The sequence below is a fragment of the Quercus robur genome, chromosome 11 (genome assembly GCF_932294415.1).
Source record: "Quercus robur chromosome 11, dhQueRobu3.1, whole genome shotgun sequence".
NCBI classification, from domain to species: Eukaryota; Viridiplantae; Streptophyta; class Magnoliopsida; order Fagales; family Fagaceae; genus Quercus; species Quercus robur.
In genome coordinates this window covers 21,652,105-21,674,302 of record NC_065544.1, presented here as the reverse complement: position 1 = coordinate 21,674,302, position 22,198 = coordinate 21,652,105, and the positions used below count along the sequence as shown (strand labels likewise).

At 33.2% G+C, this 22,198-nt stretch overlaps 1 protein-coding gene across 2 annotated transcripts; it reads left to right on the top strand.

Moving 5' to 3' along the window:
• The first annotated feature begins 8,143 nt into the window (after nt 1–8,143).
• On the top strand, nt 8,144–13,550 carry LOC126707702 (uncharacterized). 2 transcript variants are annotated; one of them, XM_050407558.1, is made up of 4 exons: nt 8,144–9,108; nt 9,862–10,000; nt 10,075–11,274; nt 11,977–13,550. In XM_050407558.1, exons 1-4 carry the CDS (start codon nt 8,261–8,263, stop codon nt 12,367–12,369), a joined length of 2,580 nt encoding a protein of 859 aa, XP_050263515.1. In that variant the 5' UTR covers nt 8,144–8,260; the 3' UTR covers nt 12,370–13,550. The 2 variants fall into 2 exon arrangements, with proteins under 2 accessions (XP_050263515.1, XP_050263514.1); XM_050407557.1 differs by having other exon boundaries at nt 10,072–11,274.
• The last annotated feature ends 8,648 nt before the right edge of the window (nt 13,551–22,198 follow it).

Here is a 22,198-nt window from a genome sequence, read left to right as displayed (position 1 = left end):
CTCTGAATCATCAATGAAGTTCTTAGCCTCTATTCAATTCCAGAGAAAATAGAAGGAAAAAAAAAATGTTGATGAACTAAAATCAAATTTATCTTTTTCCATTTGTATATAGTCTTATGAAGGATTTAGTTGCTTCTTATGGAAACTGATTGAACTATTTGATAGAAATTAATATTCAAATTTTGAAGTTGATCTTTGTCCATAAAGGAGTCACTAAGCATTGACCTCTAATTCAATTAGCAATTAATTCTAAAAAAGTTAGCCTTTTGAAAAATACTTACTATTTAATGTTTGTGTATGCTTCATTTCTATAGTTCTACTATAATTTTCCAGTCTCTCTTAAGCCTATTATTTCGTATTGAGAAGGCTTTTAGAAAATTTTGCCTTGTTACTTGGTTTGTTGGACTTTAGCTTTGAATTTATGTGATGGGAAGTCACATTCTGAAATTGCCAAATTGGTGCTCAATTGTTATTTGTGCTTTAATGAAGGGGAATGAAAATTTGAAATTGGTGCTCAATTATTGTTTTTGATTCTATGAAATAGATGCTCAGTTGCAAGAATTTGTTGCCAAATTTAAGTTGTAATCACCATTTTCATGGAATCATAGGTGCTTAAAGGCAATTTTGGAAGGAGCGTTAGCCATATTAGAAACATATCAGCAGGTGTTTGCTACCTAACTTTTGGCCTGAACACATGACCCTCTGTTTGTAGTAGGTGGGAACCGGGGAAAAGCTTAGGAGTTGTTTATTTCTATTCATGATGTATCCTCGAGAAGAAGCTCAACTAGCTTGGGACCTTTTTTAAGTTGTATATTTTGTTTACTTACACATCAATAAAATTCTATTTGTTATCTCCAAAAAAAAAAAAAAAAAAGAAAGGTGCTTAAAGGGTGTATTTGTGGAATATGAGAGCAGGAGTTTTGAGAAGCTACCAACCTCAATTAAAGCTAATCCAAGAAAAGCAATGCAAGCAGTCTAGAAGTCATTCTTGATAAAATATGTTGGAGGTTGAAAAATAGAGAATCTGTGAAGATTGAACAGCCAAGGATAGAGACAATGGGTAGAACCATAGAAGATGCAGAATTTTGCCAGTGTTTTATCCTAAATTGTATTTCCAATCAATGAAAAATAATGTTGTATAATTGTATTCTATGTACCCTATGTACATTCTTATTCTTATAGAAATTTTGGTGTTGGTTGTGTTTCTACTTTCAAATAAATATTAGTGATTTCTAATTTTCATCATGAACAATATTTGCAATACAATTAGGAATATCTTCTAGCCATATGACCTCATCATTTAAGAATTGTGCATGTCTTACAAGTGTTTGAGGTGCATAATTCATATCTCTACATATATGCTAAAAGGACCAACTTCTTTCCTAACTTGCTAGGTGTCTTATATTCTCTATGATGTGACCAATAGCTATGAATAGTGAACACTATTTGCATTTGCAATAAGCATCAACTACAAGTTTAAAGCTTAAGATGTTATCTTTAATCCTTTAAGCCTTGAAATAAGCATTGTATAGAAGTTGCAAACAAAAGATCAATTTTACTATAATGTAATTAAAATCTGAACTTGGTGCCAAATCACCAATTGTACACATGCTATTTTATGACATGGAATTTAGCCTTGAGCGTAAATTGATAATGCAAATTACAAATCACGATTTTCTACTCCAATCCCATACTCCTATCTCCATTAACACTAAAATTATAGTTAATACATAACTTTCACTTGGCAACAAGTCAAAATAAATCCAAAGAGGACAAATGTACTTCTTAAAAATAAAATAACAAACAAAAGAAACTTGGTGTCATGATAAATGTCACTTGGCTCCAAGCCCATAATTTGTGCTGGTTTTGTGAAGTTCCTAGAGTTCTTGGCTGCATGACATCATCAGTCTTCCCACTAGAAACATATAAAAATCATATTAGCATATTAAATGGAACAAAAATTAATACATTAACATTCACAAAAACCATTCTAATTATTTTGTATTGATTCAATAACACTTAAAAACCAAACCCCAATTAAAATAATCAATAATGAAGTATACCTTTGGAACTCTCTTATCTAGAGACTTATGGATTGCCCCAACCTTGCTGTTCTACATTGTTGACCATGTTTTGTTTTAAAAAAAAACCATTGTACAAAGTAAGTCATCCATAGGAACAAAAAACAAGTAATGAAATTAATAATGCAAACACACCACAAGAATTTTCAAATTTACCTCTTTCATATGTGTGAAATTTGATTGCTTGGAACTATACATCAATGAGTTTATTTGTGAGGGAATATAAGTCATTAGATTCTATAGAGAACAAAATATAAGAAAACATTATTTCGAAACAATGCTCTGTACACATGTTAATTCATAAATGATAGATATTTTATTACATTTCAAATAAATAATCAATTGTGTCAATTTACTTGACTAAGTTGCATTATATCATTGGTACCTTGCAATATAGTTAAATGGAACATTTACACAACCCATTTCCTATATAGAGACAAAATTCATATTTAGATATTACATCAATGACCAAAATTATGATTACACATTATAAATATTCTAATTTTGTAAATTAAAGTATGCTTAATACCTGAGAATGATTTGTCCATGACATGTAAGATTGACCATGTGCATTATCACTTGTAAATCCGAAATGAGAGTAGAGATTTGGTTGTTGGTATATAGCTGGATTGTATGAGCCATCGAATGACACATTTGAATTTTATTTGGAAACTTATTTTTTTGCTTTTCCTATAAAATTGCACATTAAAAAAAATCAAACATAATAATAATTGTAAATAAAAAGGTTTATTAAAAAAAAAAATATCGCATACATTTAGTTAAAAAAGAGAGGAATTTTTTACATGAAGATGATGCATCCTTAGACGATTTTGCCTTACACTTCTCAAAGTGACCTTTAAGTTTATCGTTTCGTAAGCCTTTTGATTTCACTCATGGGGGATTTAACACTTACACGTGATTTGCTAAGCCAAGCATTTCATCAGCTGTATTATGCTCCACAACTTCATTTTCTTCCAAATTTGCATTTGAACCCAACCTTGATGACCCTCTTTCGATTTTTTCATCAAGTCCCAATAGTATCTTTTTACAAATGCTTTTAAGGTTATTATTTCCTTGGCTTTTGGATATGATTGTATTAGCTATACACTATCTCGGCCTCTTTAGCATTGCCACTTGAATGATTGTCTTGTTCATAAGCCATCATCCCTTTCTTAGCCTCCTTTGTCCAACATTTCAAAATGTATTAGCTTGGAATTTTAGTAAAAAATTTTAAATTGAAGACCTACAATGCATGACAACAAAGAATTCCCATTGACTCAAATTTCTTACAAGAACAAGAAATGTTGCTATTGAAATGATCAAAATGGACAATACGTACTCTTTCACCTTAAAGATATCAATTGTTTCTTGACAATCAACTTGCTTCCAATCTATTGCAAGACTATTAAGGAATTCATAGTCAAATAACCTGAATATCTTACATGTGTAAACTTGAGTTGCATGACCCAAAATACCACTCTTCTTAACTGCTCTTTGCGAGGCGCCTTGCTTGCATCGAAAATCTTCATTAAACTTTGAAGAACGCATACTTGCCAGCACACTTTCATATTTAATTACAAAGTTAGTGAGGCTTATTGTTGTATCTGCTATATTATTCAAAACATAGTTTTGCTTTCACTCCTTGAGGAAGCTTTAAATTCAGTTGTGAAGCTATCCTTAGTGAATGCAATGCTCCATTTATGTCGAATTTTGTATATCATATTAAGCCAGTGATGATCTTCAAGATTAAACTTAGGCATCATTTTATCCCATGTGTTTTGAAATTCCAATTCTGAATCACAATATTTTTGACACTTGTTCCACAAGGACTGAAACTCTGAACTAGAATTTAACTCTCCAAATTAGGAAGGTGCATTTTTTGAAATATGCCACAAACATACTCAATGATGTGTGTTCAAAAACACTTCCTCAATAGCATTTGACATGGCTTGATCTTGGTCAGTAAAAGTTGTTATTGGAGATTGATTTCCCATTAAGTCTAAGAATGACTTGAACAACTATTTGAAAGAAGCAGTAGTTTCATCCAAAAAAAATGCACATCCACATATTACATTTTGCCATTGGTGATTAACACCTACAAATGGAGTACAAAACAAATTATATCTATTGGTGTGGTAAGTAGTGTAAAATACCACATTTCCAAAACAATCATAATCAACCCTTGATCTCCCATCTGTCCAAAAAATATTCGTCATGCAGTTTTCTTAATCTACTTGAATCGTGTAAAAAATACTTGGGATCTTCTATTTGCCTTTTCTTAAAATGATTCAATAGGCTTTGAGCATCTCCAACACTAATCATTGACATCTTTTTTGTGTTCACATGATTATAACAATCTTTTTTAGTGAAGTCCACATTCTCACTCCCTCCAACTTCTTCTGTTAAATACAAATAAGTATTCTTTGTACATATACTTGCATTCACCATAGAATCAATTAAACCTGCCTTAGGTTTTGAAATACAACGACCCGATCTTAACAAATGTCTTTCTGATGGTAGTGCAAGTTCATGATTATGCTATAGATGAAATGCAATAACCCTCCACACATCATTTTCAACTATGAAATAAATAAATGCTTTACAGCCAGTTTTAGTCTCTAGTTTCTTCCAATTTTTCTCTTCACAAGGATTTTCATCTATTTTAAAACCCTCCTTAGAACATAGAAATTCACGTTGCCTTATGTTCTTTGTCCCATTAAAATATCTAGGCTTCCCTTTCCATATACTAAAACATGTTCGTAATGTATAATTTTTGTATAAATTGTATGCTTCATCTTCAGTATATGTCACCTTATCCAACAAATTGTCATCACTATTTTTTAGTCGTTCAACAAACAAACAATCCTCTTCAATTCCTTCAATATCACTTGAATTGAAAATAACGACAATACTTTTTATGAAAAATATAAATGTTAGAAATAAAATATTAAGGAATTTACAATACAATAATTATCTTATGTGTGCAATTTTTTATGTGCTCTTAAAGGCTTATGGTATGTTTTATTACAAAGCTTCCCCACTTCTAGGCACAAATATAATTAGAAATTAGACATAGTAACAAAAAAACAACAAAAACATATATCACTACACATATTTTATTTGGGAGCAATACCTTTATATATTTTATTTGGGAGCAAACTTATCACAACAAAGCAATAAATTCATACCTCAATACATTTTCATATGTTTTATTTGAGAACAAAAATATCACAACAAAGCATTAAATTTTTCACAAAAAAAGCATTAAATTCATACCTCAATACATTTTTATATGTTTTATTTGGGAGCAAACATATCACAACAAAACATTAAATTTTTCACAAAAAAAGCATTAAATTCATACCTCATTACATTTCTATATATTTTATTGAGGAGCAAACATATCACAACGAATCATAATACATTCTTTAAAAAATAAAACAAAACACAACAAGACAAAATAAATTATACCTCTATTACTTTGAAAATTGGGTTCTTCTATGCTTAAGCGAACAAGATTTTGTCTCTTTACACTAGAACTTTTCACTTGATTTTACTAAAAATCACTCATAGTAACATTTGTTTGTGGTCGCATTGTGCACTTGTTTTTTATTGGCACTAAGGAGTAGGACCTTCTGGTTTTTGTTCACAAGAGTGAGAACCCTAAAAGGTTCTCTTTGTCCTAAGTCCCAATTGGAAAACAGCTGGCTAGCTTATTTTTTTTTATATTTTTTTAATAACTAACGTTAATGGGATTATCTAACGTTGGGAACTTGAAGACCAGCATTTAGCCATTGTTGATGAGTTGTAACATTTAAACGATGTTAGCATTTTTATCTTACATGTTTTGTTCTTATTGGTTGGGACTACAAGGTCAACTTGGTGACCTTGTAGTCCTGGACTAGGTAAGAATTTCCCGTGACTCACACTATGCAAAGAATTTAGACCAAGAAATAGTATGGGTAGAAGATGAGTCTTTATTTGTGATAATATGGAGGTAGAAAAATTGTCTTGCCTAGTTGATTCAATTTAACCGAATTTCCTTCATTTTTGTTAAAAATTTAAAAAGAAGAATAAAGACAATTATTCATTTTTGGTAAAAGAAGGATTAAATATAGGCTTTTGTTCAATGATAGGATCCTTTATAAGTAGAGCTTAGTGGAATCTATTGCATTAGGAAGAGATCAAATTTAGTTAGATCCTTAGTTGAACAAATTTGGGTGCATAATACCTTTTTAATCCTGCACCCAATCACCTTGACTTTAACATCAAGACATTCTGTCCCAAAAAAAAAAAAAAAATTCAAGAAATCAATGTCAATTTTGCTGACTTCATTTTTAGACTTTTAATTTGAACAATTACTCCAAACAAGGACGAAACTACTCAAGGGCTGAGGCACCCCCCCCCCCCCCCCCCAACAAAAAAAACCTTTGAAAAAAAAAAATACTAGCATGTATATTAACAAAAAAAGTTTAATTCTGTCTCTTAAATTTATATACTTCCCTCCCCCCCTCCCCAAAAAATTTATAAATTGACCCAAGAAATCCAACAAATAGATAATAAGAAAAATCTTTGGACAAATCATAAATTTGGTCAAAGCAAAAACAATAACAACAAATCAATTACAAATCCTAGCAAAAAAAAATCACAAAAACCCAATAACATTTACCCAATTTCTCCCTCTCACTTGAGAGCTCTATGCCCCTCTCAAATAACTCAACCCTCGTAACCATAGAGACAACTCATATGCCACATATTGATCACTCCATTCACACATTAGTTAGACCTTGAAAATATTAAGATGTGTCAATTGACTTACAAAACTCTTGATTATAAAATCCTATTATTAAATTTTTTTTCAAAAGAAAAAATACAAATAATAATTAATAAATTAATGCTAATAAAGCAACTTTGTCAACCTCTACTATTGATATTCCATTTTTTTTTTTAAATCTTTGAACAAAAAACTTCGGCCCCTCTAAGTTTGAATCTTGGTTCCGTCTCTAACTTCAAAGACATTAAGCTAGTGAAAGTAGGGTTTGTTTAATAGAGGAGTATGAGTAGTATTGTTTGTGTTTTTTTGAAATACGTGTGGATGAAAAAGTATATGAAAATACGTGTAATGTTGTTTAAAAACTGAAAACATGTTGCTTAAATGCTCTACCAAAGGAGGCAAACTTTCCGTAATTATTTTCCATTAAATCCAAATATATCCTATCTTTTCTTCCAAAATAAAAAATCCAAATATATATAACATGATATGTACATAGTTTCTATCAAACCATCAAATTTTAAAGTACAAATAATATTATTTATAAGAAAAAAAAAAGTAGAATTAATATTGTGGATTTTAATTAACTCAATTAATAAAATCTTATATCAAGAGTTAATGTAGTAGGTTAAATATAAAATTCTATACTTGATTATTTGTATCTATAAAAAAGAGATTTTTATTTTTTAGAAGATATCAAAAAGATCAACTAAACATAGGATACGTTTGGTACACTGAATAGAGATTACGACATGAATTGTAATTTTTATTATTAGTAATAAAGTGTGTTGTAATGTAATAACTAAACATATTCATTAGTTTGATTGTGAATTATAACATTAAAATGAAAGTTAACATTTATTTTAGGAAATTTCTTACTCATACAATTATATTTCCTTAAAAATTGTTATTTTTAAATTTAAGAGAGATATGTGTTATTTTTTATGATTTAATTATTTTTATAAATGTTAGATGTATATAGAAAGTTTGTTTATTTGGAAATATATTAAGTTTTGAAATTATTACACTTACTAAATAATAGCTAATATAACCTTTTAAAGAGACAAATTTTAGTTATTTATAAGGAATGACTATTCCTTATAATAAAAGTATAACTAAGCTAAATAATAACTAAATTATAGGAATAACTATTACATTACAATTCCTGTTACGGTCTACCAAACATGCCATAGTGTTTTGAGAAATGTCACTAAAAATCTAAAATGGTCTAAAGGCAATTTAAGAAAAGAATTTCTAATCACATATGATTTTTTTTTTTTTTTTAATCGTTAAACCCACCCTCAGAAAAACCACAAATCTTTCTTCACAGTCAAAGTTGAAATCCAATTTTTGCTGGCAATTTACACATTCTCCTCCACACTGAACTCAACCCTCCTCCTCTCCCAAAATGGCAATGGTGGCCACCACCACCGCACCACCACCACCACCACCACCGTCTCTACTAAACCAAGACTCCCTATCTCACGTAGACCTCTCAACACTCTCCCAATCCGAACTCCACTCCCTCTCCCTCTGCTCCACTTCTCCCTCCCCCTCCACTTTCCCCTCCCCCCTCCTCCCTCCCAAAATCGACCGTTCCCAATTCAACGAGTCCGCCGGCTCCCGTCGCCAAACCTACTCCCGTCCCTCCATCTCCGCCGGCCACCGCCGCCGCGTCGCCGGCCTCCTCCCCACCCCTAAACTCCCTCCCATCCCCGCCGACGACCCCGAGCGTGTCGAGAATCGCTACATCATCAACCACCTCAAGCAGTTCCTCAACCAAGACCCTCGATTCGATCGCTTCGACCTAACCCTAACCCTTCCTTCCATCTCCTCAATCTCCATCGCAGGAGACAACAACAACAACAACAACAACAATAACGAAAAGGTGAGTTTCGGGAACGGGAAGAGGAAGAGAGGGAGGAAACCTAAGCTGAAGGCTTTGCATTTGGAAGAGGACTATCGGAAGTTGGAGATTGTGAATAAGAACGGCGTCGTTGTGGACCTCGAGAAGTTGGCGAATGCGGAAGATCCGTTTGGGGAAGAGTTACGGAGGAGGACTGTGGGGATGGAGAGTGAAGAGGCGTTGCTTGGTTTTATGAGGGAATTGGGTGGGCAGTGGGGGAGTAGGAGGAAGAAGAGGAAGATTGTGGACGCGGCAGCGTTCGGAGACGCGTTGCCGGTTGGATGGAAGCTCTTGTTGGGGATCAGAAGGCGTGATGGCCGCGCCTCCATTTACTGCCGCAGATATATAAGGTGTCAATTTGGTTGATTGTCTTCCTTGGCTGCAATTTGTACCTTAGTTTTGGATTCTTTCGCTTCTTTTAGAATGAAATTTCTTATGAATGTTAGGTTGATTTGCAAATGCTTGATTACTCTCGGAATTACAACTGATACGTAGTGTGAAAACTTGATCATCAGATTGCCCCCAACAAATTATAACTTTAGAGAACTTAATTAGAATTCAACTTGAAACTTGCCAAGTGCCTTGTAGCTCAAGTGGTTGGCACATTGGAGACATTCAGGATTCAAATCCACCCAGCCTCGGTTATCAAATTATCAAAATAACTTGCTAAATATGGAAAATTAAAATTAACACTTGATACGAGCTAAAGTAGCCTATGTTTACAATGATACGTTATGAGTTCCTAACTTAATCATTTGTTTAAGACTAATGTCTCAGACTTTATACGAAGTGATAAAAACAAAAGGATGTTATTTAAAATGGAATCTTGCGCATGCTACAGTTCCATTTCCCAGAATCCTTTTTTGCTATATAGTATGATGTGGAGTTGTGTTAATTCGGTAGAAGGAATGACAATGATTGTTGACATTTCAGCTCTAGTGTAGCTGTTTATTTGTCATATGTGCCATTTGGGTGTAGAGATTAAATTAAAAACCATAAAAAATTCTGTAACTACTAAGGTTGTTAAATTATTTCTTTTTACTCTGTATCTTTGTTCCCTCTTCTTGCTGGGTCTTAGATGTTCTCTTAATTTATTGTTACAGCCCTACTGGACAACATTTTGTGTCCTGCAAGGAAGCTGCTTCATACTTGCAGTCCTTTTTTGGTCTTAGAGATGCACAATGGCCCAGTAGTCAGATGGTTGAAAATATTCAGCAGGACTATAGACTAACTTCTGAAACTGTAAGTAAATATTTGTGTAGTTCTTTGGCGTATTTTAATTTCATTCAATAAGGTTTATGGGGGATGTGCAGCAGCTTGTGGCTGTTACCCAAAAGGATGAAGACCGAAGGCAAGAAGTCATTTCTAGTTCAACTGCAGCAAGAGTTCCGATATCTAGCGAACAGCCGAAGGAAGCAACATTATTGGGAATGGACAATCTTGCAGATGTCCAAATACGTGATCTATTTGAATGTCACAAGTGTAGCATGACCTTTGATGAGAAGGATACGTATCTGCAGCACCTATTGTCCTATCATCAGAGGACTACGAGGAGGTACAGACTTGGTTCTTCTGTTGGGGATGGAGTGATAATTAAAGATGGCAAGTATGAATGCCAGTTCTGCCATAAGGTATTTCTGGAAAGGCGTCGTTACAATGGTCATGTGGGGATTCATGTGAGGAATTATGTGAGGAGGGTAGAAGAAGTGCCTGGTACAACTCCTCTTCCAATGAGAATCGAGTCTCCAACCAGGGATGATGTTCCTTCAAGGATCTCAAAAATGGATGCTTTGATAGAAATTGCTCAGAATTCTATTCTAGAGACTTCTACTGTTAGACCTAATAATGAACCCAATGGTGGTTCCACTCCTAATCAATTGAATGTTGTTTCTACTCAAGAAATTCCTGCTTCCAATTTTAATAATGACACAAATCTTGGTTCTCCTCTTAGTGGACCAGAAATGGATGATGACTCGAGTGACAGAACTCTGGATCAAGATTTAAATCAGCTAGATGGTGAGCATATTAGCACTGCTGAAAATATGGAGAAGACTACTGATGAAATAGTGGATTCTAAGATGGATTGTTGTTTGGGTGCCACGACTGTCTTACCTGATAAAGATCAAAATGCTAATACAAATGAAGCTTTTTGTAAAAAAGACAGTTTGGCATTTGTCAATAATGAAAATGACATTTCTGGGGTTGAGCAGGAGGGAGTTCCTGAAGGCCATTTAGTTGCTCAGTTTGAAAATCAGATTATTTGTGAGAATAGGGATAATATTAATTTGAGTTGCACTAGCACTTTAGACCATCCCAAGCCTTGTGAAGTCAATAATAATATCGAGCTAAAAGTTGGTGTTGGCGGCATCAATGAAGGGCCATCCAAGAATGTTGTGATGGAAATTGTACAGCAAACTTCTGAAGAAAATATACTCCAGCATGGGGTTTCTGACTCCCCAATGTCCCCAGAACAACTTTTGCAAAAATTTTCAACATTCAATGCAACCTCGGATAAGGTTTGAGGCACTGTTGTTCCAGCAATTAATAATAAAATGAGCATCACCTCTTTGTGTTTTACCTAGATTTTCTATACCTTTTCTGTTTTGTTAGAAGTCTACTCTACCATACTTTTTCTATGTGGTTGTTGTTAAATATAGTAACCCATATTTTTCCAGTTATTCCGTTAATATGTGAGTCTTGGGAGATGCAGGAATTTATTGGATTGTTCTGTCTGTTTGTATATTGTTGCTTAATTAATTGTGCTTAGATTTTTAGCATGTTGCCTGTGAGACTGTTTTGTCTAAAGGCTTTCCTGTTGTGTTCTGATGGTTATATGGTTACAACAGGTAGTACTATAGATTGGGGACTATGTATCATTGCAAAGTAATATATCATAATGGATAGTTTTTTACTTATTGAAGTTAGTATTGCTTTTAATTTGAGTGGTTTGCCAAAATTTAGCTGCATATTCTTCTTAATGTACATTTAACATTTGTATATTGTAAATTAGGTTATATAACATAGTTGAGTCATGATGTTCATGTTCTGTAGATGTAAATGGTCTAGCTCCTTCATTTTTGGCAAATTGGTTGATACAATGTGTAAGGTTTCAAAGAACTCTTCTTTTTACCTTCCCAATGTTTGTGATGAAGATGTTCAGTTTTTCCAGTTCCATCTTACAAAATTAATTATTTTTTTATTTTTATTTTTATTGACAGGGAGATCAGTTACACAGTGTTGACCAACGGCATGACAATTTAACTGGGTTTGAGGAGCTGAGGTTGGATGAAATAGAACCTCTTAAGTATAGCACTGCAACTGGGCAAGAATCTCTTTCCTTGCAGGAGGTACCCATGGATTTGACGTATAGCGTAGATATGGAAAGGGAATATGCTTCCTCTGTCCAGTTTGAGTCAGAAGAAGTCATGTTAAATATGGGTGGGAGACATCAGCTTACAACTGTTTGTGTATGGTGTGGAGTAGAGTTCAACCATGAGGCTGTTGATGCTGAATTACAATCAGATTCTGTTGGTTTTATGTGTCCAACCTGCAAAGCAAAAATCTCTGGACAGTACATTAGTGGTTCACCAATGACTTCCCATCGTCTTTGATAAAGTGCATCCTTTTCAATTTGCCACGTGACAAGCTTTCCTTGATGTGGGGTAATTACTATTTCTCAATTAAAAAAAAAACTATACCAATTAGTAATTAAGAATGTTTCTGTTATATAAATTTTAGTTGTCACATGACTTATCAAAAAATAAATTAATTAATAAATAACATTTTTGTTGTCATACTTATAAGGTATTTTTTCTAGGTGTTATAAGATTATTAATTTCTTTTTTTAGTAATTTCTAATTTACCCTCTTGGTTCAGCTTAAATTTGGTTTACTAATCTATGGTGGTAAAAGTGACACTTTATCCTCTGTGATTCACTCAGTTATCTTTACCTATTAAGTCTCCAATGTGTAGATCAAGAGGTGACAAAGTGTTTCTGTACAGTATGGTAGGATTTTAGTGCTAAGCTTACGCACATGAAGTTGCTAACAGTTTCAGAGGTCAGATTTAAGGAATTAAGTGAGTTTTAAAAAGTGCTGGTTGGTAGTGAGTGAGATACATGCAAATAATGCGATAGAAAAACAGACAAGGAGAGAAAAGTCAAAATATCTTAAAATATCATAAGGCGTCCACTGCCGAGGAGATAATCCATTGTGTCATGATTAATTGCACCAAGCTTTTAGCCCGGGGCAACTGATATAGTCAGTAAAAAATGCTTTGGTGAGAGGTTCTTCTGGGTTGGGTTTAACAAAGGCATGAAGTGGACTTGTGAGTTTTCAGGCTTTATTACATTGATGTATGGTATGGTTGTTGGATACAATTGTTTTGGCATGATAGTTGTTACAGTGAGGTTGCTTTGAAAATATTTGTTCAACTTGTTTCCCATCATTGACAATAAGGAAATGACTAAACAACCATATCCTCCAATTTAGGTATCAGTTGAGGATTTAAGTTTGATCCCCATTTTGTACGAGCAATTTGAGGTTGGTCAGTGGTGTTTTGATTGTTCTTCAATCAGGTAACTAGCGAAGGAGAGGACAAAATACATTGAAGGTTAATGAGAAATGTCAGTTTGTATTTGTTTTTATTTTAAGGCAGTTAGAGGGTTGGACTGTGGAGGGACCTTAAAAAGGTCCATTCTCTTTTGGGAACTGTGTTTATAAATCTTTGACAAGTGAATATTTATTAAGGAAAGAAATTATTGTACTTTTAGAGAGAGAGAGAGAGAGAGAGAGTAATTGTAGATTGGTATGGTATGATTGAAGCAGCAGTAAGATATTGTATTATCTTTTACTACACTGTGCAATTGCAGATATTTTTGCTCACTTGTGTTCTCTCTTTGTGGCATTTAAAGAGTGACAAGTTGAATGGATACACTGTGTGGCCGCTGGAGAAATTTTCAGAGAAAGAGTCCAAGAAAATAATTTTGGCTTATGTGGTAGTATGTTAGAAATAGTCGTAAAAGATTTTCAAAATATGTGAAATTCTCAGTTGGACATGGTAGATGCTTCTAACAGAAGTATGTGTGGCGTTTTGGTGAATCGCTCAAAATTATTTTCCCTAACTTTTTTGAAACTGTGGTTAATAGACAAGCTAGTGTTGCTGAATGTGTGAATATGCTTAATGATATTGACCCATTGGTGTCATACTTTTTCATGGGCCTTGAAAGATTGGGAGCTTGAATCTATTGGGGTTTTTTTGTTACTCTTTTCTCATCTCATACTCCTGTGAGAGGCATGGATAGGATGTATTGGACTTAATACAAGAACCACAAATTTGATGTGAAATCCTTCTATAGGGATTTACAAGGAAACTATAGGGTGGTTTTACTTGGTGAGAAATTTGGAGCACCAAAGTTCCAAGGAAGGTGGCTTTTTTGTTTGGAAAACCTCCCATGGTAATGTACTTACCATGGATAATCTTTGAATCTGAAAGATTACAATTGTTGATTAGGCTGTATGTACAAAAAGGATGGGTAGAATATTAATCACTGTCTTCATTGTGCATCGCTAGGGACCTTTGGCCTATGGATTTTTCTGTGTTTAGTGCCTCTTGGTCATGCCTTTTTTCAGTGAAAGACCTTCTAGCTTGTTGGAGAGGTGCTTTCAAGGGCCATCAAAGTGCTGATGTGTGGAATGCTATTCCTCAATTTCTTATGTGGTACATTTGGGAGGAACATAATTCTTGGTCTTTTGAAGGGGTTGAATCCCCATAGCTTCAAATGAAGTTTTCTTTCTTAGATCGATGTTCGATTGGTTAAAGGCCTTAGGGAATTTCAATTGTTCTTTTCTGTAATTTAATGATCTTTGTAAATTTAGGTGTTTTCTTGGTGTGTAGCTCTTGTATTACTCCCAGTATGTACCTGGGCTTTGTCCTTTTTCCTTTAATATAATTTTATTACTTGTAAGAAAAATGAAACACCAACTTTACAGAGCAAAGTTACGTGGTCTAGTGATTAGGAACAGGAGTCTCTAGTCTGTTAAGCTACAGTCTGACACTGTTCCAACTCAGCCTTTTTAGATTATTGATCAAAGCTGCCTATGGCAATGCTTAAAGATTGAAAGCCCAAAAGCATGGTATATGCCAAGAGCCCTGTGGCTCAATTGGTTGGCACATCTTGGTGTGTCCATGACATCCAGGGTTCCTCCCTCCCCTGTGGTAACTATAATTATCAAAAAAATAAATAGGGATAAAAGAAGTTGCATTGCTTGACAATGACATTTCTGTAGATTCCTAACCAATAAAATATGCCCCTAAGATGTCAAAAGTGTTGCTAACCTGTGCTCTCAGAAATGAATCCATGATTCATGGCTGATCCATATCCTAATTTCCAAATTTTGAAATGACTCCATCCCTTTAGGGTGTGATTAACTGTCTCATAGGTGATGTCCAAGACAGTAAGGTTCACTTGCCTGTGTTGAAAACTTGGGTTTGGTCATTTGACTTTGGGTACTGTAGAGCTTCAACTGAATTATCTTCAGTTTCTACTGATATATTATCCAGTCTAACTCTGTTTTGGTCTTAAGTTATTTTGAATCTTAGACAGTGATTTTTTGGAGGAACTTTTGTATGCTTTCTGTGTCCTTAAAATTTTCCCTCCTTGATAACCATTTTGTGAAAAAAGAAAAAAAGTTGCCTTCCCCTGTCCCCTTTCTATCCAAAATGTTTAATTCGTTATGCACAAAAGAATAAAAAATTGAGTGCAAAAAATTGTAGGAAGTTATAGTTAGTTCTTCTCTAGTTGTGTATACACTCCTTATGTGCCATAAGCCTAACTTGCTTAGTGTTCCTAAAGATTATACCCCTACTAAAATTTAACTAGGTAAAACACAGGAAAAGGGAATGTTCTTGGTTTTGTGGCCTGAGCACAGTAAACAATTAATATTTATATGATAATACAAATAAAAAGAATAAATTTCTAATATTTGACAATATTTACTCTATAAGGTCTAAGCAAACATTCAAGTTAGTTAACAACTTATGTAAGAAAAAGTTAAAAAAGGTTGCCGTTGTGTACATAGGAATTGCTCGCTCCTCCGTTTATGGCAGCAGCCATATCAGAAATATGGAAGATCGTTAGTCCTCAAACTACCTGACTCCTTATGTGAGCCTAAGCAATATGGTAATATGCTTTTTAAAGTAGCATGGTAGTGACCATTAGAGATTCACATTAGTACATGCATAATAGGGAAAAAAAAAAATTATATATATATATATAATTTACAAAATTTTGCTTACAAATGACCCATATCATGCTATAATTTTCAAAATTTTGCTTACATCAATCATGCTAAAATGGAAAAAAAATGATAAAATTTACATAATATGGCATAAAAAGGACCCGCATCAGATTGTCTAAACTTGTGTAAAGATACAATTGTATTACACTAACAGTGTATATTTACACGGATACTGTAGTTTTCTATTATATTATTTTAGATCTTTGATGAGCGATTTGATTTTCGCTTTTGGGTAGCCTCGATCTTCTCCTCAAGGTGTTGGTCCTCCTTGACTTTGTGTCTCTATTGGGCAGTGTTGATAGATTTGTATAAACCCGAGTCTAATTTTCAATTTTAGTATCCCATTTTTTATTGATTTATTGTTGTGAACTTTTTTTTTGTTACCTAAACAAATAGGGTTTAATATTGGAGATTGTAAAGAATTGGATATGGTTGGGCGTGATTATCAAATGGGCATCATTGATTTGGTTGTTATGGGTAGATTCATTAGCTAATGTTTGATGATGAGTGATGATCGATATTGTTTGGCGGAGGGGAAGGGAGAATACGGGAGAAAGGAAAAGAAAAAAGATTAAAATATAATAAAAATACAACATTTTAATAAATTAGAGGGTAGAATACATAATCTAATGTGGGTTTTTTGAAAAAGTCGTGTGTTAAATAAAAAAAATAGGTTCTTATACTAAACTAGATAACAATTTTTATACAAATTGATGCGAATGCTTTAACCATGTAAATTTACACTAATACTATTAATTTTGTATTTAGTTGTTTAATATTTCTTTATGTATCTTGAGGATGAAGGAAGAGAATGAATGGTAGTTGTTATGTGTGAAAAAAGATAAACAATTTAAAAAATTAAGAAAAATTGATATTTTAATGAAATGTAGTGTAAAAAGTAAAATAGATAATCTAATGTGAAGTGTTTTGAAAAGTGAGTATTTAAAATTCAAAAAGTAGGTTTTTGTACTAAAATAGATAGAAATTTTTGTACGAGATGCAAATGTTCTTAGGTAGAAACAAGTTCAAGTTTTTCAACCAAGCATTTATGTATCTTAGAAAAAGCTTGTTCTAAGCTGTAAATGGCCAGAGTATTAACATTTGGTTTGGGAAACCAAACATGGCTCTAGTTGAAAAGAAAGTTGGCTTTTTAGTTGTAAAAGCTCTCGGATACAATGTATCACAATTCTTAGAAATGTTTTGATACGGGTTTCAATACACACCTGCTTAACACATACAATTTAATCCAATCAAATTTATATAATCTAAGGTTATATAATCTCTCTCATACAAATTTTTGATGTCCTTGTCAAAGTTAACATTATATTGCTAATTGCAATGCTCTCAAGTCATAAAGAGGTTTGATATCAATTCATTCAAATCCATACAATCCAGAAAATCACATCATATCTTCTCAACTTCCTTTTTTGTTGGTATAGTGTGGTGGGAGACAATTTAAAAGTTGCCAACCTCTTTCAATTAGGAATGGCAACGGGTTCGGGTTTCTTTATGCCCGAACCCGACCCGTGGGCCTAACCCTAAAACCCGAACCCACCCCGTTTAATAAATGGGTTTTTTTTTATTAATGCAAACCCACCTCGTTGGGCCCCGCAGGCTCCACCAGCCACTTCAGGGTCTTATCTAAAGGCCTTATAATCCATGGCCATACAATCTTAAAAAAAAAAACGAATTTCCCTTTCAAACATAGAATCACAAACATAGATTCATAGAATCACAAACACAAACTCACAGATTTGAGATAGGACATGAACCCAAAAATAAAAATTGGAGAACTTGGTCTACCAAGGCTCTATCTCCAATCTCGGACTCCTACTCGGCCTCTCTCTATCTTAGACCACCAAGATCTCCGATGATCGGCGGTGGTTTCAGCCATCAATCCCACCTCTAGGCCGAAGCTCAGGCCTGACCTCAACACGACCAAGAGCTCCCCTGATCATCACCAAAGGGCCTCTCTACCTATCACGGCCTAAACCTCACACAACTCTCACTGCTCTAACCTCTGTGCTTCTCCTTAACAAATGGCAATCACCACATGATGAGAGTGAAGGTGAGGGTGGGTTGGTGAGTGAATGAGAGTGAGGGTGAGGGTGAATAGGTGAGACCGTGTGGGGTGACTTGAGAGAAAATGAGATTGAGAGTTGTTGAGAGTGAGGTGAGAGCACTGAGAGAGCGGCGGCTTGAGCTAAGAGAGACATCAGAGAAATGAAAACAGGGTTAGAGTTTTGATATAAGTGACACATATATATAGGTAGGTATTTTAGTAATTTTACTTTAAGTTTAAACGGGTCAGGTTGGGTCTAGGTTCAGGCCGAGTTTTTACCAAAACCCGGACCTAACCTGGACCCGCTTCGATTTTTATTTTTATTTTTAAAAAACCCAAACCCAACCCAATTCTTTATCAGGCAGGGTAAAACCCGACCCTTTAGGGTTGTACCGAGTCGGGTACCTATGGGTTGGGCATAAATTGCCATCCCTACTTTCAATATTCTTAGCATGGCTATAATGATCATATGTTACGTTCTCTTTGACAATGAAACTTATAATGTTCATAAGATTGCCTTAAATCCCCATTTTGAAAATATACCCAAAATATCTAGAGTATTTTCTCCAAAAAAACAACACGTCGATCCACATACTGGCAAGACAAATTCCGAAACCGGTAGACTGCAATGTCAAAATCATATTGGAATAGTGAACAAACAACAAAGGCATCAAATCAAAATTTTTTTTTATTGCAATTGAAAATATAAGAGTGAATTTGTTGCATCATGTACAAAAGCATTCCATGATTTTCATCATAGTTAGCATAGCATATGATCATAAGAATCATTATAGTATTTCCACAACAGTGTTCGTTAATGGTGTTAGTAGTCAGGGATTGTGCCGGATTTGGTCTTGCCTCTAAAGTTTGTGTCTACCTTCATATTCCATCTCTCTGTTGTCACACCTAGGCCGGTGTGGTTTCTTTAAGGAAAACATATATTTATGGGATTCTAGCATTTAGGTATATTTTCAATTTGGGGAAGAGGAGGCAAGAAGGAGAGGGCTAGTATCTTAAAGATGGTCTCATGAGATCACCCTCTCACATCATGTGACACCCCTACATATTGTGAGAGAAACGTCTCTTTAGACCTCTATTGCACAATTGAAGGAAGCTTATATATGTAAACTAGTTGAGTTTTCATATGATATGCGGTGCAACTTATTATTAGTGTTCTCTAATATTCTAATAAGATTTAGCTTAACTGATTGATACCACAATTTCCACTAAAGACATTTAGGATTCAGATCGCCGCCCTCAACTATTGATGTATAACAAAATTTCCTTGTAAAAAATGGTAATCTTTAGTTATTTTATGGACAAAATAGAAAGACACTAAGAATAGTATAGTGATTTGATCATACTATATATATTTGTTTATAAATTGAAAATTCCTTGATGTAGTGGCTCATATAGATAGGCATATTTCATGCGTACTAAAAATTGAAAATATATATACTTCAATTTTTTTAAATTTTTAAAATTTTTTTTTTTCTTTACATTCTTAATTTTTTGTTTCTAAATATATTTTCCTTTTTGTTGGACATTGTTTCAATTGTTGCAAAAAACAACTAAATTTGAGCAAGAATACTATATTTCAAAGCAATTGTTCCTCATATTAAAAAAAATCAATTTTTTCTCCTATAAATCTTAGAAAAATGATATTAAAATTTTGTTATACTTAAAATAATCAATATAACAAAATAAACATATTTATTCTATTAGTTATCTTTCTAATTATATAGAATAAATACTACAATGTTAGTTATCACCCCCCCCCCCCCCCCCCCCCCCCCACACACACACATATTACATGTCACAAAAAGGAGTTATGAAATTTAAAGGGATAAGATTAATTTTAGTGAATTCACAAATATTTAATTTCTTTTTATGGTTTTTGTGTCAATTGTTGACAAAACAACTAAACATGAGGAAGAATGTCATATTTTAAATCTATTATTATTATTCCAATTTTCTTATAAAGAGTTTATAAAAAGACTCATATAAATTCATTTAATATAAATAATTAATGTACAACTATTGATAATTAATATATGTATTTACTCTATTGGTTAATTCAATGAACTAATAATATATATATATATATATATAAAATTGTGAATTGGATATTTTATCATTTACCCCACTTGTGGTCACATGCAACTGCTATAGTTTACCACCCAAATAGATGGTGGGGTGCTACTTGCAGGGATTGTCACAATTGGTGCCGTAGTTGTTAATTTTGTAGTTTAGGGTAGATTTCTATAATTAACCTTGCTTTCCCCCTTTAATTTTGACAATTAGATAGATTTGGGTTTACTTTTTTGGAATCTCTACATATTTTTTGGAAAATTTAATACTATCTCCATCTCACTTTGTTTGTTCTCTATTCCATTTTGGGATGTTCCAAAATAATGTCCTATTTCTAAAAATAAAAGTCATTAATTTACTAATGTTCCTATTATACCCCTACTTTAATTTCAAAACTATTTGAAAAGAAAACTAACAAATATTTAAAAAATCAATTTAATTGAAGCACATTTTTAATTGCCTCATTAAGAATAACTCTTTTTAAAAAAAAGTTGATAAATTTATTTAAGAATAGTTTTGAAAATTTATACATTTTTATAAGGCAAACAAGACAATAAATGATGTTCCCTTAAAAAGTTCGACTTTTCAAACAGGACAAATAAATTGGGATGGAGGAAGTAGTTAGGAAAGAGGAGAATTTGAACCTTTGATGCTTTATTTGAAAATGAGAAGATGCGCTAACTAATTAAATTACAAAACTCTTGACATGAAATCTCTTCATCCTACTCTCTCCATTTTTGGCCTAATTAATAAATCTCTTTTGCTTAATATTCTAGCTTCTAATGAATTTAGCATGCATCTAGTGCTTAATTAGTGAATTTGCCTATGTTGTTATAAGCTTATAATCCTTGCAAGACTAGGCTTTAGTCTTATTCCAATGGTAGTGACCTACATCTCACACAACACAACTCTATGTACGTGTAAAAGGAATAATGAAACCGGATTGATATTGTGAACGCTTGTCATTTCAATTAATTAGCCGTCGATGTATATGCCTTGCATAACCTAGTACTTCATTTGAAAAGACACCTATCGGATGCCTTCGCATAATCTATTGATTAGGAAAGACTCATGCTTTAGACTCACCAAGAATTTTATTTTTAATCTTTTATCAAACGGGATTATTATTATATCTTGTTCCAACTTCCAATGTCAAAAAAAAAAAAAAAAAAAAAGTTGATAGCAAACATGTCACACACAAGAACATCTATGCATACATCATATTTATGGATGCATGTCGCAACTCTATAGAGCTTATGCCATTTGTTGATATTCTATTATATTTATATTTAAAAAAATTAACTATTTTTATTTTATTTTATAAAAACGTAGTCTTACATAATATCATTTTACTAAAAGTAATTTTTATTCATTTATTTTTACTCTTTTTATTTTATTATTTAATTTTAACTATAATTTTGAAATATTATTTTTAGTTTACATATGATTTTTAATAAATTTCATGGAAATAATGCTTATTTTATAACAAAAAGTGATGCTTAATTCTAGTAATCTAATGCACTACCAAAAAAAAAGAAAAAAAAAACGTCTATACCAGTGCTCTCAAAACGACAGTATAATCTAATCGTCGCAATATTACGACGGTTCAATACTGATGCTAGAAAGCGTTGATAGAGCCCAAATGGACTTCTTGGTGGATCTATCCTAGCGTTTTGAAAGTGCCGCTATATATATAAATTGGCTATAAAAACGCCACTATAGGTATTTTATATTGCGAAGGTTCGATACTGATGCTAGAAAGTGCTGATATATGGACTTCTCAGTGGATCTATCCTAGCGTTTTGAAAGCGCCGTTATATATTATATAAATTGGCTATAAAAACGCCACTGTAGATATTTTCAGAACGCTATTATATTTTTTTGGTGTAGGCTGTAGTGGCGCTTTAAAAGCGCTGCTATAGTTTTTTTTTTTTAAATACATAATGTGGGCTAAATCCGTAAGATCACGAAAAAGGAATATGATAATGG